Source organism: Pollachius pollachius (genome assembly GCF_949987615.1).
Source record: "Pollachius pollachius genome assembly, chromosome: 5".
NCBI lineage: Eukaryota > Metazoa > Chordata > Actinopteri > Gadiformes > Gadidae > Pollachius > Pollachius pollachius.
Genome location: NC_136938.1, coordinates 6,959,280 through 6,977,351, shown reverse-complemented (window position 1 = coordinate 6,977,351; position 18,072 = coordinate 6,959,280). Strand labels below are relative to the sequence as shown.

At 46.9% G+C, this 18,072-nt stretch overlaps 3 protein-coding genes across 4 annotated transcripts in view; all 3 read right to left on the bottom strand.

Moving 5' to 3' along the window:
• myo5aa (myosin VAa) overlaps positions 1–4,107 on the bottom strand; it is a 52,859-nt gene extending 48,752 nt beyond the window's left edge. For both annotated transcript variants that reach the window (XM_079736679.1, XM_079736680.1), the window contains exon 1: positions 3,947–4,107. In XM_079736679.1, coding sequence (XP_079592805.1) covers positions 3,947–3,973 — 27 coding nt within the window. In that variant the 5' untranslated portion in view covers positions 3,974–4,107. The remainder of the gene's footprint in view (positions 1–3,946) is intronic.
• Positions 4,108–4,616: 509 nt separating this feature from the next.
• Positions 4,617–8,760, bottom strand: arpp19a (cAMP-regulated phosphoprotein 19a). Its single transcript, XM_079736285.1, has 3 exons — positions 8,567–8,760; positions 7,316–7,432; positions 4,617–6,569 (listed from the first exon to the last, which is right to left on the bottom strand). The coding sequence occupies exons 1-3, from the start codon at positions 8,639–8,641 to the stop codon at positions 6,396–6,398; spliced, it is 366 nt and encodes a 121-aa protein (XP_079592411.1). The 5' UTR covers positions 8,642–8,760; the 3' UTR covers positions 4,617–6,395.
• Positions 8,761–9,332: 572 nt separating this feature from the next.
• The window catches only part of atosa (atos homolog A), a 31,637-nt gene continuing 22,897 nt past the window's right edge, over positions 9,333–18,072 (bottom strand). The window contains exons 5-12 of the mRNA XM_079737167.1: positions 17,035–18,072; positions 16,537–16,662; positions 14,898–14,986; positions 14,281–14,380; positions 13,994–14,152; positions 13,691–13,759; positions 12,934–13,136; positions 9,333–10,558 (exon numbers count right to left, since the gene is read on the bottom strand). The exon at positions 17,035–18,072 is cut by the window's right edge and continues 868 nt beyond it. Coding sequence (XP_079593293.1) covers positions 10,405–10,558; positions 12,934–13,136; positions 13,691–13,759; positions 13,994–14,152; positions 14,281–14,380; positions 14,898–14,986; positions 16,537–16,662; positions 17,035–18,072 — 1,938 coding nt within the window. The 3' untranslated portion in view covers positions 9,333–10,404. The remainder of the gene's footprint in view (positions 10,559–12,933; positions 13,137–13,690; positions 13,760–13,993; positions 14,153–14,280; positions 14,381–14,897; positions 14,987–16,536; positions 16,663–17,034) is intronic.

Genomic DNA, 18,072 nt, shown 5'->3' with positions numbered 1-18,072 from the left:
TCTCACAATCATTGAAAACAGAAGAAGAACTTACTTTAACGAACATATAGTACAATTCCTGGTTCATATTGTCTCCAGAGTTCTATCTCATGCTGAACCACGGCCTGCCCTCTGGAAGACTCCAGCTAAGAACTCCACAAGACCGGACAAACTAAATCAATTTCAACGGCAAAGCCTGGAACTTCCTCTCAGATGAGACCGTCTCATTGTGTCTCCAGACAGCAATCCCCGAAGTTCACATGGAAACGTACTTCCGTCATAAAACCCTGCTCAGATTTGTCATGTGGGCCGTCAGTCAAAAAAGAACATCTCCCGCCCACCATCACATGAGTTCTAAGGGCAGACAAACACACAAACAATGCACAGACACACCGGGCTTTCTCATAAAGCTCTCTTAATAGCGCCTGGTAGCTGACTGTGTCAGCAGTTCGATGGGAGGTTGATCGATAGGTTGATAGGTTGGTTTTTCCCTCAATTTTGTTCTTACAAAATTACATTAAAGCTCAATAAGTACATCACATGGAGACAAAATACACTTGATAGGCCTATAAGGTGGAGACACAATTTGGTAAATATAGTTTATAACTCAGTTTGGTCAACCTCACTAAAGGGAGCGTTGCCAGAAATTGTCCACCTATGTGTTTGCCAGTATTCGACAATGTCTGATATAAAGACCAACTGCTACTGGATCCACTGCGTACCTATGCAATTACTTTAACTGGGTTATCATGGTAATCCAATGCACATGTTTTTCATTAGGGCCACAAAAAGGAAAACACACTTTCCTAGATCTAGCATTCACCAGATCACGCAACAAAAGGTAGCCTCTAAAAATCTATTTTAGTTCTACTCTATTATATTATTTTCCTCAAGAAACATTTGTTCTGCAACACATCCTCTATGTCCACAGTCCATCAGGCGGTAGACAAACCACCTTCTGTTAGACGTTTTATTATGGGTTGCGTGTGCATTATGGGCTGTCCTTTAGCTTCCTCCTTCAGCCAATCAGCCCTGGCCTCCATCTAGACTGCATCCCATCTACAAGCCAACAAGGGATAGAGGTGTTCCTGGTTTTTGTGAAGGTCAGCAGCATTATTCCAGCACTATTAACTGCATGTACCAACTTTTTGAAATAACACCATTACAAAATCCAGTGGTGCAAGAGAGAAACTAAACAAAATGTCCTTATTTACTTTTGCTGTCAGTCAAACTGTGTTTTGATTGGGATGTGTTCAAAAACACCTTAGCTGAGAGCTTAGCCCCAGGGGAAGCTATGACGATCGCACTCTGACGTCAACACTCAACTCTCACAATCAAATGCTTCCACCCTCGTCTCAGACTCCAGCCTCACTTCAAATGAATGCAGCTCTCTCCTAGTCCTGCATGGTCACAGCCGACATGAGCAGAAACCAGATGAAGCGACGTTGTGTACGGTGGAGTTCTCAGCGAGAGCCAAGGCTCATCAACGTTCACAAAGAGCAGAGTTGTTCCTCCAGCCTCCGATTAACCAGGGAAATCAAAAAGGGCGGTCATGCAGCAGCAACAAACCTCTCTCACACCCACATTCACACTCACACTCACACTCATTTAAGAATAGAGCTTTCAATAAACCACAACATGAGACCAAGAGACCGGTATAATCCTGGTTGGCATTATCTTTTTGACCACTACCCCCCCCCACTCCCTCTCTTCAGGTCAACCCGATCAATTGGCTTCCAGCTTCCAGCTCTTGCCTTATGGACAAGATGGGAACGTCCCAGTAGGCATACTGTCATCAGCAGAGCAGTGACGTCAGCTCTAATTGCACCATAAGCGTGGTACCGGAACGCAGTAAAGTTCGTTTCACTTTGGATATTTGGTGGATATTCGTTTTTCTCTTTTTTCAACAGCTTATTCATTATTCACATGGTACAATGGGTTAATGTTTCTGTAATTGGGGGACGATTAAGAAAAATCGTCATCCTCAGCCATTTCTCGATACATTATTCTAATGTGAATAAGTGCAAAAGGCTTTCTTTCGCAACTGCTAAAGGCCGATTCATACCTCCGGATCCGGACCAAATTTGTCTGTCCGTACCAAACGTTGTCTCCGGGACTACCCTTCATACCTCCGTCCGGTTTCAGCGTTGTTATGGATGTTACACAATACATCCTCTAGAGGTCAGTGACTGTCGTGTCACAAATTATCCGCATCGACAATCCCAAACATGGCATCTGTAGAGGAGATGATTTTGCTTTGTGTCATCCAAAATTGGCAAAAAAAAGGCTCAAAAAGTGTAGGCCTACGCGGTGTTGGCATGTGACACCCCTCACCAACCCACAGATTCTCTCCTCAAAATGTTGCGCCATTGTTACATGTCCAGTTACAACTCATTGCCAAAGCAGGTGAACAATAAAATAAAAAGGTCAGGTATATAGTATAATATAAGTATAAAACATTAAATACAATATATATATATATATATATATATATACATATCAGATATTATACTACTCTCGTTATTTTCGCGAATGGTTGGACTTCTGACTCTATACTGCCGCCTTGATTTCCGGTGGTATTACTCCGTTTCTCCCGGAGCACTCCGGGTTGTAAGCTCAGAGGCAACGGACCCACTGACGGACGAAATGACCTCCGGGACCGGATGAAAGGGTTCCTATCCGTATTTACCGTAGGGTGTTAATGGGCCTTTAGGGAATAAAGTTATTTGACATCTGTGGGTCACATGGTCCATGGGCTATTCAATTTGGCAAGATTCATAAAAGGAGTATACCTTTTTTAAAAAGAGGGCATGGAAAAATTAGCGGGCCGACAAAGCAGAGATGAAATTGGGTTTGACCTCTGTGGGTAACAGGGTCTGACAGCTGTCATATTTCAGACTTATTGAAATGAATTACAAATAGTTGTATTGTAATAAATGCAAGCCATACTTGTTGCTGTGCATTATATGGAGGTAGACCTCTCCACGATTACATAGGACAAATATTGGCACTCCTTTGTATTAAAAGTATCTCAGAAATGGAAATCAAAAGGATGTCAATTGTTCTTCATTGTCCCCTGATTTCAAAACAACAAAACAATTGTATCATATGGGAGCAACCCATAGGTGGTAGCACGAATATCCAGACTATAAAAACATCCAATATAAAACCCACTTCACTGGTTGGTACCCGAGCGACAAAGACTCATAAGATAGTTATACACGGAGGCTGACAAATCGTTATGTAAAATAAATTGCTATACAAGTCGTTGTGTTTTATTTAGCCTAACCTATGTCACTTGTCCAAATATAATGTGCCAGATGATGTAAAAGGGTAAAAGGGGCATATGACCGAGTCTCCTGAACGGCTGGCACCGCCTATGCATCATCTCTGACGGCCTCCAGTGAGAGCCCATGCAGAATAACAAGGCCGAGCGGCGGACGCTCAATAACAACACCGATGGCAGAATAAACGCACACGCTTTGCACACCAAATTAGACCAAATACACCGATTCAGAGCGTTTTAACTTGGTCTAAATAATCCGTCCCAGTGCGTTGAAAGTCGGGACAGAAACATGAAGTAGTGGTGGACCTCTGCCGCATCTGTGAGCTTTGTCAGCTGCACCCTTTGCAACGTTAAACCACCCGTCTATATTTAGACCCTGCTGCACAGCATGCTGCTGGTCGGGCCGCTGTTATGGGAGCACACGGCCACCTTTCAAACCTTCCCATTCATTGGAAATCATCGCCGAGCTCGCAATAATGAAGAATTCATTTTGCCGCGTAAGCAGACACGCACACAAGCAGAAACACAGACACATACACTAACACACGCGCACAGACCCACAAACACAGCTGTGCAGAAAACATCTTAGCAGATTTGGAAAGCATGCCTCTCTTCAGAAAGACATGTCAATGTTCATGACAGGATCAGCGGCATTGCAACGTTAATATAGCCCTCCTTTACCTTTGTGTAAAGCTCCGATGCTGCCATGGTGGTGGTCTCGCTGTCCTTCCTATATGCTACAAGATCAGTGAGCCGCGGTTCTGCATGGGAATCGGTAGACGGTCAATACAGGGACCAGAGGGCCAATATTTTAGATGCTGTCTTAAAGACGTTGCATTATCACCCACATCACCTGAAAAGCCCGATTTTTTGGCGTCTCACTTTGCATTCTGGGTATGATGGATACAGTGAATCACTGCCCGGGCTTCCTAAACCTGTCAAATGGCGCCCCACAGTGGTCACAGTGACGTCACCGTGTATGGGCGTGGACTCGGGAGGCAGTTGACAAGTTAATATTAGATGGATATAATTTATATCGATAATACCTCTCTCCCTCTCTCTATATATATATAAATATATATAATAGTTAATATATATATCTACACACATATATTTATACATATATATACACACACATTTATTGATATACATATATTTGCACAAACAAACAAATATCTATTCAAAGTTTCTTGACATCAGGGGGCAGAAAACACATTAAAGTATCTCTAAAGAACATGACCCCTTTATAGGTTTATGTGACTTAGCTATGAAACCTATTAATCTTAAAAAACACTTTTTACAAGACCAAATTCAGAAAATAAAGGCGACTAAATGGACACATTTGTGCAAAACTATTTTATTTACAAAACAAAATGGCACAACGTGACAGCCGGGCAACCTGTACATGCACAGCGCAGGCAGATTCAGTGCTCCACAACTCTGACTGACGAAGAGGGCCAACAATCAGCAACAGCTCCAGAGCTGGCCCTAAGGACCAGTCAACCTATCATCAGTCTGGAGGTCCTGCGTTCTCTAAACCACTGCTGCCACTTTCTCCCATTATGTTAATCTGCTGGCTAGCGGTGTGGTGGTCCCAGCTATCGGAGCATTGATCTATAAAGTTATGCATTCTCTTGATCTGATCTCTGATCTGTTACCATGACTGGCAGAGCTCTGCAAATGAGCGGCGTTTGATATGGTGAACCACGCAAGGACCAAATTGTGCAGAGCAAACATCATTAGTCCCGACAGCAGAGCCTTTAGACTACCGACACCCATGTGATCCATCAGCACACATGGTCAATGTTCACATCCTCTGCGGCCTCCTCCCCGCCTCCCTCACGCACCGCGAAAGACACAAAATTTCACGTTTGGTTTTAGAGCATCGAGAAATACCAGCAATAATAACGTTTGATTAGCACATTAGTTATTGACTCTGCTAAGCTACAATAGCTCTACATTCATTCAGCGTCTACTGTGCGTTCAGGGTCCTGAGCCCACCACGAGCATGAGCCTGCTGTGTTTGTGTTGGGCATTGGGATGCAGTTTGGATGTTGACTTTTGACAGGAAGGTGGACAGAAGTGCTCCAGTCTGTGATTAATTCTTTCTGTAAAACAATACCTTTTAAATTCTGTACTTTTGAAGAGCAACAGGGATTCCGAGGGACACAGATGGGAGTTGCAGAGACAGCGGTTAACAGGGTTAATTAGGTCAGACTTTACACCCTCTTCAAGGTTTAATATTGAAACAGACCTGAAGGTACTTCCTTCATGCCACTTGCAGCCCCTGATTCTGTTGGCTTAAACGCGTGTCCGTCTGTTCAGAGCGCTAGTGTGTCAGCTTGGAAATGGAAGGTCTTATTCTAATGGAGCCCTTTTGACCCACATGCAGTTTGGTACAATAACCATGGCCTCTGACGCGTAGTCTGTCTTGTACACCCACGTTCTCAATTATAGAACAGAGGAAAGAGAAGAAAAAAGGAAAGAAAAGCATGTGATCTTTGCCACGATCAGTGGAGGTGGTTAATATTTGCAGTCAGTCACTAAAGCACATTAGGAGCATAATTTAGGACATACAGTGAATTATACATCTCTAATGTAAAAGTTACTAAAAGCCGATGTCTTCCTTTGTGCCAAAGGGGGAATATGTACACTTTGATAAACAATGGAGGGGTGTCTTTATACTGGAACCCTCCGACTACACACAAAAAAACTGGGTTATCATTCTGATCACGTGTACCATAAGGATGGCCGGACTTTCACAGAAGCATACATGCGGGCAGTGGATCAAGGGAGAAGGGATAGGAAAACAAGTGCGTCAGCTTGGATAAGGAGGGAGAGTAGAGGGGAGAGAGGAAGGCAGGAGGACCCAACAGAGCAGGTGGGAGTGCTGGGAGGGGTCTCGGGTTAGCCAGTTGGCTTTCTGATCACTAGGGTTACATTTGGGCGGGGTCAGTCCAAGGGACTGGTTGTATTACGGGAAGCGCGTGTGTGTGTGTATATAAGTGTGTGTGTGTGTGTGTGGGGGGTATTTAAGTGGGTGTGGGTGTGTGTGTGTAGGTGTTTTATAGGAGTATGGAGAGGTACAGGGAGCTGATGCGGGGCCTTGGTTCTTGCTTTGAAGGGGAACTCAGCCGGCCAGTTTGCTGGCCACCAGGGATGGTTTCCTCTGGGGCAGGTCCTGTGGCGTGGGGATGTGGTCTCCTGTGGTGATCTCAGTCTTCTCCGGAGCAGCTGTTGGAAGCTGCTTGTTCTTGATCTTGGCTTTGGCCATGTTGTAGTCGCCAGAGTCAAAGTACTTTTGCTGTGGAGAGAATGAAACAGCGTTAGTGGTGGCAATGTTTTGGGTTGTACCTTATTTTTCAATTCAAAAACGTATATGATTTTCAAACTTTATTAGAAGATTCCACCCCGGTCTGTTTGAGCAGACCAACGTAGCTGTTTCTCCCGGCTTCACTAAAACATCTGTTTCTTGTATAATATTGCGAAAAATTACTTCCGTGTACAGATTCTGCCTTAGAGCATTTAGCGTGCCGCCTGCAACAAATGTGAACAATAGCAGTATAGAGCTTTGATCTGTTGGAATCAATGTGAGTCAGTCAGTACGGAGATGGGGACAGGAAGCCAGGAGAGACGGATATTGCAGTTTGACCACACAGACCAGTTCTTTGTGGTGCTTGTCATCCTATTTCCTTCATTGCAAAACAACGTTCCTACTTGAACATGAAGTCAATCATGAATAATTTATTGCAAATCAGATGCAAAGAAAAGTAAAGCACAGTAGTTGTAAGATGGCACTTACAGATGTAAGCCCTTGATTAAAGTATTATACACATTGTTGATAGTGGGGCAGGGATTAAAACATGATATAATAATATCATTCAACATGTTTAAAAGGCTGGTTATTGATTTCCTCTCCAGGCAATGTAATGAAGTAATTTAGTCATGTCGTAGAATATTACTTTACATATATATTAGTAAATACATCAGTCGTATCAGTCATATATCCTGATAGTTATGTCAAAATAACTGAAGAGGTGAACCACTTACTCCCTTCTGCAGCCGCTTGCGGAGAAGATCTGAACCTCCGGGTTTATGTGCTAGACTTGGATACCTGGACTTCAATTTGGCCTCTTCTGCCCTTTCAGGACTGATCACCTTTTCCTCCTGAAAAAGAATATGAATGTCAACAGACAGTGACTTGTAGCGATATTACATGTTGAGTCTCTTGATGACGTCAACACTCCCTAACTCAGTCCGATTTCATTTCAGTGACATGTTGAGTCTCTTGACACGTCAATATTATTTACTTCTAGTGGTGAAACATGTTGAGTCACTTGACATGTCAATAATATTTACTTCTAGTGGTGAAACATGTTGAGTCTCTTGGCATGTCAACATTATTGACTTGTTGGGCCTCTTGACAACACGCCTATCTCGTAGGGAGTTGCAAACACCCAACACCAGTCATGCAGAAGCCATCTTAACATCTGACCCATTATTTTCCCCATGTGATGATCAGTTTTGCTGCGGGCAACGCAGTCGTAGCGGGTGGGTTCAGGTATGCACGACTGAAACACGTTTAACACTGGGCCAGGAGAAACACGATTGACATGTCAACACAAGCTACTTGTAGTGAGTGAGGAGACATGTTGAGTGTCTTGACATGTCAACACTAGTTACTTTAGTGATAAAAAGGCATGATGGGACTCTTGACACGTCAACCATCTCAACATCTGACCCATTATATTCCCCATGCGATGATCGGTCGTGCTCCGGGCAACGCAGGCGTAGCGGGTGGGTTCAGATGTGCACGACTGAAACATGTTGAACACTGGGCCAGGAGAAACACGACAGCAGAGCTGATCTGTCCTCGTTCTTCCGTTTGAGATAAGATACGACCAACAGTCCGCTGAACCTCCAAGCCAGGGCCAACATCTTTAAGGACAAGACATGTAGGCTAAGACATGTAGGCTAACCCTAACCCCGAGGGCGGACAGTCCGTGCGGGTCAATAGCACCTGGGCTAACGCTACCGGTTAGCCGTGTACCGATGCCTATGTATTGATTATGTAGCAACCATTTAACTGATCTATCCAAACACCGGCCCGCCCTTCTTATCGCTCGACTGACACGACTACTGACCTCGGCACGTATGTCAACACAAGAGGCTAGCGGCTAGGGGGCCGAGGAGGCTAGCAGCTAGCAGCTGTCAAGCTAAAGTATATATGAGAGTTAGCTTGTAGCAATTAGCCACCGCTAGCCAGGGCACCGTTAGCGTGACAATGAGCTGTCAACTTACTTTCTCGTCGACCTCGGCCTCTTCCGTCACTTTTGTCTCCTCGGTATCCTCCGACATGATGTTGATATCAGACATATTAAATGATATCTACCTAGCCAAGCAGTATGAGATGATTAGCTTAGCGACACACAGATACTCTCTCACCGCGCTCTTTCCGTCCCCATAAGAAGCTCGCGGACAGTCTGCTCCTAGCGCGCAACACGGTAGCCTGGATATATGACGTCACGTTTTTCTGCATAAGTAATGAGGTTCTTATAATGGGGCGTCGAGCTGGCCTGCTGCTGCTGCTGACTTTCACCACCTTTTCAACTAACTAACTAACTAACTAACTAACATGTAAACAAATCCTTGGCCATACCAGAAGCGATGCGGAGAAAGACACTTGTAGTGACAATTTATTTTATCAATGTACATCTGAGATCTTTCGTTTAAAAACCTAATTCTCTTTCAATGAACTGCAATGCGTTATAATAATTAATAGCATGTATCTATACAAGCTATCACGCCTTGATTGGCAAGTACAGTAAACTGCAAACTGAAATGGTGCATGTTTTTGTTGTGAATGCATGTAATAAAGCACAATATGAGGGTAGTACCAGTATTGCAATCCATTTAATTAATATTTAACACCGAGATTTAACTTGCATGCCAGTATCTAAATTTTGTTAGGTATTTGTCTGTCTCGGTTCCATGTTCAATAGTTCTATACGACACATCGAGTTTTATGAGAAACCAGTCATTGAAATGAGAAAACAAAGACATTGCACAGGTTTAAGGATTGCTTTATAAGATATAGATATACTTTTTTTCAGATCTGAATATTAATGTCAAAAAATACATACTATGATTTACAGAGTTTGCACTACATCATAATGCTTAGCACGACAAATGTCACATGAGTAGTAACTGAAATATACATTTAAATATTAAATAAATGATGGTAAACTGAAAAATAAATGTGTAACCACTAAACTAATGTTATTCCTTCTATTGCTTCCAACAAAGTGGTTCTGTATCAGTACAAACAAATATTAGAATATCACTGTCGTTTATTCTTCTTTCGTTTCCAGTCAGGGAAGGAGACATCCTGTTGGTTCTGCTCAGGGGTGATTGATTGCAGTTACTCCTTCAGTGGTCCATGAGTGCTCTGGGTGTCTGGGTAGCACGTTTTCAAGACCAGAACCCGAATCAGCCATCATCCATGCCCTCCTTGGATTAGGTTCACCCTGAGCCACACATTCGGGGGGGGTAGGGGGGACACTCTCAATACGAATACCCCAAAAGAAGGCAGTTTGCTCGGAAAAATAACAATCTTGATACCTTGCCGTATTATTGAAAAACAGAAATGTTCTCTCTGGTCGACTGGGTTCAACCTACAGCTTCAAAGGGTGAATCGCAAGGGTGTTTCCCCCTAGCGTAACATGTGGTGTCTTTTATTGTACTTTGGCTGTCCGTTCCTTCTGTCCATCATCTACCAGATGCTTCCTGATGTGGTAGAAGACGGCGCGGATCATCTAAGGGAGAGGGCGTCCTACATTTAAACCCCTTAATTATTGTTCTCCCATCTACGTCAATCCAGAAGCAGGCTGTACTTAGTCCCGCTCATCCTATGTTGTTATCCCTCATGTGAAGGCTTTCTGTCAAGGCTCCGGGTGGAAGCTCAGCCGTTATATTTGGGCGCTGACCCTGAAGTGAGGATTCAAGGTCAACGCGAGCCCTCTGCTCTCTGTCACGCGTCTGGACACCGGCCCCGGGGCCAACTGGAGCATGGGATGAATGGGGAGGGAGGGATGGGGGGGGGCCTCTGGCGACAGCTGTAGGCTGGGGCCAAGAGGGGCTCAGCAGCGGGCAGAGAACGGGGGGTCGGCGGGGGACTCGATGAAGGACTGGAGCTCATAGGCGGCGCCACAGTCCACCTCCATGGACTTCCTGGAGAAGAGCAGACGGATGTCCCGGTGGAGGTAGACCTTCCCGGACTTGGAGCACTGGAACCTATTGGGGGAGGGACGGAGGGAGAAGAAGAGGGAGACAAGTTAGGAAAGAAAATAGGGATGGGAAGACAGGGTGATATTGTTTCATAAACTTTTAAAAGGGAGGTTCTTGAACTCGTCTTGGAAGATATTACGTACCACAACAGGTGCATGACAGCTAAGCGGTCGTATAAATTGCACATTTTTTAATGTATAGCTAGATCTAGACAGTAACACCAGTTGTTCCCAAGCCGTAAAGAAACAAGGATTATGTCTAGGATTTCTGTTATTGTCGCACTATGATAATGTCTAAACGTAATAAAGTAAGTTATAAAAAATGAGAATGAAGGACACTTTTACATCTAATTCCATTATTTCCAAAGTACCTCTAGCAAGCAAGCAAGCAATTTGAATGAGCATCACAATTGAACATATCCATTTCCAGATTTGATATACAGTGGGGCAAAAAAGTATTTAGTCAGCCACCAATTGTGCAGGTTCTCCCACTTAAAAAGATGAGAGAGGCCTGTAATTTTCGTCATAGGTATACCTTAGCTATGAGAGACAAAATGAAAAAAAAAAATCTAGAAAATCACATTGTCTGATTTTTAAAGAATTTATTTGCAAATTATGGTGGAAAATAAGTATTTCGTCAATAACAAAAGGTCATCTCAATACTTTGTTACATGCCCTTTGTTGGCAATGACAGAGGTCAAACGTTTTCTGTAAGTCTTTACAAGGTTTTCACACACTGCTGCTGGTATTTTGGCCCATTCCTCCATGCAGATCTCCTCTAGAGCAGTGATGTTTTTGGGCCTTCGCTGGGCAACACAGACTTTCAACTCCCTCCAAAGATTTTCTATGGGGTTGAGATCTGGAGACTGGCTAGGCCACTCCAGGACCTTGAAATGCTTCTTACGAAGCCACTCCTTCGTTGCCCGGGCGGTGTGTTTGGGGTCATTGTCATGCTGAAAGACCCAGCCACGTTTCATCTTCAGTGCCCTTGCTGATGGAAGGAGGTTTTCACTCAAAATCTCATGATACATGGCCCCATTCATTCTTTCCGTCACACGGATCAGACGTCCTGGTCCCTTGGCAGAAAAACAGCCCCAAAGCATGATGTTTCCACCCCCATGCTTCACTGTAGGTATGGTGTTCTTTGGATGCAACTCAGCATTCTTTCTCCTCCAAACACGACGAGTTGAGTTTTTACCAAAAAGTTATATTTTGGTTTCATCTGACCATATGACATTCTCCCAATCCTGTTCTGGATCATCCAAATGCTCTCTAGCAAACTTCAAACGGGCCCGGACATGCACTGGCTTTAGCAGGGGGACACGTCTGGCACTGCAGGATTTGAGTCCCTGGCGGCGTAGTGTGTTAGTGATGGTAGCCTTTGTTACTTTGGTCCCAGCTGTCTGGAGGTCATTCACTAGGTCCCCCCGTGTGGTTCTGGGATTTTTGTTCACCGTTCTTGTGATCATTTTGACCCCACAGGATGAGATCTTGCGTGGAGCCCCAGATCGAGGGAGATTATCAGTGGTCTTGTATGTATTCCATTTCCTAATAATTGCTCCCACAGTTGATTTCTTCACACCAAGCTGCTTACCTATTGCAGATTCAGACTTCCCAGCCTGGTGCAGGTCTACAATTGTGTTTCTGGTGTCCTTTGACAGCTCTTTGGTCTTGGCCATAGTGGAGTTTGGAGTGTGACTGTTTGAGGTTGTGGACAGGTGTCTTTTATACTGATAAGGAGTTCAAACATGTGCCATTAATACAGGTAAACAGCCTGTTAAAGAAGAAGTTACAGGTCTGTGACAGCCAGAAATCTTGCTGGTTTGTAGGTGACCAAATACTAATTTACACCATAATTTGCAAATAAATTCTTAAAAAAATCAGACAATGTGATTTTCTGGATTTTTTTTTTTCATTTTGTCTCTCATAGCTAAGGTTTACCTATGATGAAACTGGTGATTACAGGCCTCTCTCGTCTTTTTAAGTGGGAGAACTTGCACAATTGGTGGCTGACTAAATACTTTTTTGCCCCACTGTATAATATCATCTCTTTAAAGTGGCAAAGACTACCAGACTATCATGGTCAGGTCGACACAACAGCTGGAATGAGAGCAAATTAGAATCTGAGAGAGAGAGCGAGAGCGAGAGAGCGAGAGCCAGAGCCAGAGCGAGAGAGAGAGAGAGAGAGAGAGAGAGAGAAGTGGGTTCGGGAGAAGAGAGAGAGACGAGACGGGAAAGAGTTGAGACAAAGAGACAGACAGCGACAGAAAGAGGGAGAGAGAGAGAGAGAGAGAGAGAGAGAGAGAGACAGAGTCGAGACAAAGACGAGACAGACAGCGAGAGCGAGAGAGACAGAGACAGAGAGAGTGAGACCCCGCCTACCTCAGGTGGATGAGGTAGCGCAGAGTTCGGACTGGTCCAAGTGGGAGGGGCTTCCTGCTGTTGTGATTGTGGGCGTCGCCCCGGCGGACAGGAATGGAGAAGGTCCGCTGGCGAAGGAAGGTCTGGTGGCCGGCGGGCAGGGCTCGCAGGTCGTACATCACCACGAACATCTTCACCACCGTCTTGTTGGGGTTGAATAAGGTCTGAGGACAGCCAGGGGCGGAGCAGCTAATGAGCACTTCACTTCACACCTATCAATGTCTAAGCGTGTGCATTTGCCATTCGGCGGACTGTGAATTATCTTAATGAAGTATGCTAGTGACCCCGGAGATGGTTGAATAAGCGTTTCCAGTACTCTATTGCACATGCATAGTAGAGTTTAACCTGCAAGGGTTGCGTTCAATTTGGATAAAAACAACGACACACAGATAATAAGCAAATGCTTTATATGCATGGCTACCTTACAGAAGGTTAACCTCTCTGCTTTGACTAAAATCTAAATTAAATGTTAAAAACAATAATACAGACAAACATAACACATGATATTTTCTTAGATATTTGCAGACATTTTATTGTTATCCCTTCCCCTCTCTTCCGGACAGTTCTGCATGTGTGATGCCATACTGCTCTTTCCCCAAGAGGGGTCTCCCTTTCCTGCGGTCACTAGGGTAACCCTGTCATTGTTCTGATTCTATGCTGCACATCTTCCCTTCCCTGTCTCGCCCCACACAGACGACAGGAGACAGCGTTGCCTCACCACTTGAATGGTTCCAGATGGGGGGACGCGGTAGCCTCGCTTCCCCAGCGACTCCAGGTTGATCACACCCTGTGAGACGGGACGACAGGTACGCCATGTTACACACACGTACGCACGCACATACAGACGCGCACGTGAAGCAGTGAGATCCGGCATATTTTTAGGTGATTGGCTAGAATTCACTCTTCATATAATTTAACTAATGATGCATAATGTTAGTGGACACACACACACACACACACACACACACACACAGTAACCCACTACGTTTCTGAAGTAAACAATGAGAAAAGGGAGGCTGACCATATATGGCGAGGGGGCGTTGTCTTCGGAGACGCTGTAGAAGGACACGTCCACAGGTAAGGTCATGTGACTGGGGCAGAAGGAGCCGCTGGCCCCCACCTCAGCGATGAAGCCGTCCACATTGCCCAAGGGCTCCAGGCGGTAGTTCAACACACACTCCTGGATACACACACAAACACCGTCAGGATTCAATGGAGACTCAAACATTTGTGCGTTTGTTAGCGCGCGCGCGTGCGTGCGTGTGCGTGTGTGTTCGTGTGTGTGTGTGTGTGTACATATGTCTGTACCTCAAAGTTCCCAAGGAGACTGAGGCCAGCCGGGGGGGCACTGGCACTGAAGAGCTGATGGGATTCCTCTGTGACTTCTTCTCCTCTCTTTATACTCACCCTGGACACACACACAAAGTGTTTATCGAATGACCAAATTGAACCACCAGCAACAACACTCAACATCTATTCTAGAGCTATCCAACAGGGAGCATCAGTCCTGAGGGTGATTGCTTGTCATGTGTTTGCTAGCCCTTGCCTGCATTGCAACTGTAGTTCTCATCCTGCCTTCTGCATGCGGGAGGTGCTGTAGAGCTCAGAGAGCCACTAGACCAGAGCACTATCTGCCATTTTGAGCTTAATGTCTGGGATTATATGCAGGCGCAGTACAGTAGAGGTTCAGCAGGTGGCAGCGTAAAGGACCCATAACAACAACACTTCCTCAACTGTGTTGACAAGATGTGGCTTCCTCTCAGTTCAAAGGCCATGTGAACAACCTTCCATGGATTGGGCCTCCACTTGTTTACCATACAATTAGCAAGCCTGCGGGCTAATGTGTGCCTCAAAACTAACTCTGGGTGGGGTTATCCTGGGAGCTGCAGGGGAAGGGTGGAGCCCGGTGAGGAAGGGATGTGTACCTCTTTCCAGAGGCCCAGGGCAGACCGTTACAGCCCGCCAGAGAGGCGTCCAGGTCAAAGTAGCCCGTCTGGTTCTTCCTCTGAGGAACCTGTGGGGCGCGCACACAAACACACACACACACACACACACACACACACACACACACACACACACACACACACACGACAAAATACGGTCAGTGGTAAGTGATGGCAGAAAGCATTTGTTTCATCTCCCAGTGTAGCTCATGTGTGCTTGGAGTTTCCTATCATTTACGAGGAGTGGACGGAACATTTTTTGGAGCATCTCCGGGGACCAAAAAGGCCCTTCCCTTCAATTCTTCTTGTTTTCCTTAGGTACTACTGTTTTTCCTCCGGTTCCCCTCCGGTTCTACTGGTTTTCCTCCAGTAGAAGCGGTAAGTTATTTTGGACAGATGGATGGACATCTCTTTGTGGACAGCAGAGGAGAGGAGGGCAGTGGGTTTATCGTGACATAGGGGCAGGGAGGGGAGAGGGATTTGAGCAACTTATTTTGGAGCGTGCCAGTACATATAACACGCGAGGGTTTTAATTATGAGCGAGGCACTTTAAGAGTCCTCCCAGTGGTTCATGTGTGAGAGTGAGAGCAAGATTGAGAGAGCGATAGGGAGAGAGAGCGAGAGTGCGAGAGAGAGCGAGAGAGAGCTCAGGAAGCAGCCTGGTGACCTCACAGACGCGGTACAACAGAGACCGTCTGCTGATGAGATGCAGCTCCGGCACATGGCATCACACAGTGTGTGTGTGTGTGTGTGTGTGTGTGTGTTTGTGTATGTGAGTGTGTTTCATTAACCCGCTAACTAACCACAGGCCTCTGCACAGTCTGTGTGCGTCTTTATGACAAACAGCCAGAGGGCTGAGGCTGTACGGGGTGGCGACTGTGAGTCACAGTTTAAAGGGCTGAACACAGCTGAGGACCAAGAGGAACTAAGAGGGAGACGTGTCGCCTGACACACCAGCCGAAACGTGAGTATGATTGAAGGTCACGGTTGAACCAGTGTGGTGGGGTGTGCTTCCCTTGTGTATGCACACGTAAATTATAGATATATATTTAGACACATGTCGGCAAGTTTGTTTTGTGTCTTGGACAAACAGAGGCAACAGCAGCGTACTTTGATGAGTGGGTAAGCCCTGTTATGGCTGTGTGTGTGTGTGTGTGTGTGTGTGTGTGTGTGTGTGTGTGTGTGTGTGTGTGTGTGTGTGTGTGTGTGTGTGTGTGTGTGCGTGCGTTTTCTGACTCACGTCAGAAAACAACGTGAGTTTACTCACGGCTTAGCTTGCTAAGGCTGTGTGCATGTGCATCTTTGTTAATATACTTTGTGTGTATATGTGTAAACGTGTGGATACATATATGTGTCTATGTGTGGACGTATGTATGTGCGTGTGCGTGTGCATGTGCGTGTGTGCATGACACACAAGTCAGAATTGTGACTCAACCAGCCAGACACGGAGTCCTAATTGCTCACACACGTCCTGCGCGTGTGTGAGAGCAGGAGTGAATGTCCAGGAATGTTTATATACATTTGGAATGTGTGATTGTGTGTGTGTGTTTGTGTGTTGCCATGGGGTTTGCCAGTGTGTCAATAGCCCTGTATTGAGACCCATGGCGAGCGTGCCACTCACAGGACTGGACAGCAGGGGCAGGCCAGTGCACGGGTGGAAGGCCTTGGTTGCCATGCCGTCCAGCGAGTGTCGGTTCTGCTTCTTCCAGCTGTTGCAGGGCCGCAAGGGGGAGGGGCTGTGAGACCTCTGTGGGAGAGAAAGAGGGGGGGGGGGGGTTGAGGCAGCTGGTATGTAAACCTGTATTACAGTCGTTAGCAAGTTTCCCCCCGGCAAGCTGTCACTGTACAGCTGCTCTTCTAATGAATAAACACGTATAATCTCTGTACACCCATATGTATATCAGCTCACATATCATCACGCAACACCTGAGGACACCTGCGATTCTTAAACTTTCAAGTACAACGTCTCTCCAATAATGAGCAGTCTCTCCTAGGGGCCTGAATCATCTCACAGCCATCTTGGCTCCATCTTAGAACTCAGTGCGGCCTAGATGGGGTCGGGTTAAGGACCAAGGAGGTTGCTAGGCGAGTCAGGCCTTTTATCTTTCTTGCCCCTTACCAGTACAGTGCTTGGGGGCGTCATCTCCAGACTGGTCCAGCTGGAGTTGGACGACCCTGGGGGGGCCAGGTTCTCGTTCTGCGGGGGGATGGGCAGGGCCGGGCCACTATACTGGGTCTGGCTCTCGTTGGACCCGGGGCCGGCGGGGGTCCGGCCGTGGGGCGGAGTCGAGGTCAGGCCGTTCTCCAGGGGCGAGGTATGGCTGGGAGCACGGCCGCTGGGGTCCCCCGGAGGGGGGGCAGGAGGATGTAAACACTGGGGGGCGCGGGACCGGGGGGACGGGCCGTTCGGCCGCGTCGAGTCTTCAAGTATAAAGTGAGAGCCGTTGTGGGCTGTCTCCACGGGGGGCTTCTCTGTGCAAACGGTGGGCCGGTGGGCGTCAGCTGTCGTGCGGGCGCCGTCTGGGGGCGTGGCCACGGGGGACCCCTGAGGCGTGGGGTGTGCGGGGCCGGGGGTGTACGTGCGGACAGTGTGTGTGATGGTGGTGCAGTGTGTGTGACGCAGGGTGTAGCCACTCCGGCTGTGCGTGGGGGGCGACGACGAGGGCAGCGACAGCCTCTCCTGGATCAGCCGGCTGATGTCTTGCACGGCCTGGGCGATCAGAGAACAGTCTCTCTCCCTCTCCCTCTCCCTGTCTGTCTCCCTCTCCCTGTCTCTCGCCATCTCTCTCTCCCTCTCTCGGTCCTCCTCTCTCTGCATCTCCAGCTCCCTGACTCTCTCCCTGTCTCTCTCTCTCTCCATCACTCTCTCCTTCTCTCTCTGCATCTCCAGCTCCCTTTCTCTGTCTCTCTCGCTCTCCCTGCATCTCTCCTGGCCCCTCTGGTACTCTCTCTGCTGCTCTCTCTGCTGCTCCCTCTGCTGCTCCCTCTCCTGCTCCCTCTCCTTCTCTCCGTTCCTCTCCTCCTCCCGGGTCATCTTCAGCCGCCTGCAGGCGGCGGGGGGAACAGAGAGGGTCTGGCGTCTGCCCGGCGGGGGGTCTCCCTCGGGCGTCCGGAAGGCGGGGGGTCTGGCGCGGGCCGGAGCCTCGCCGGGGGGCGG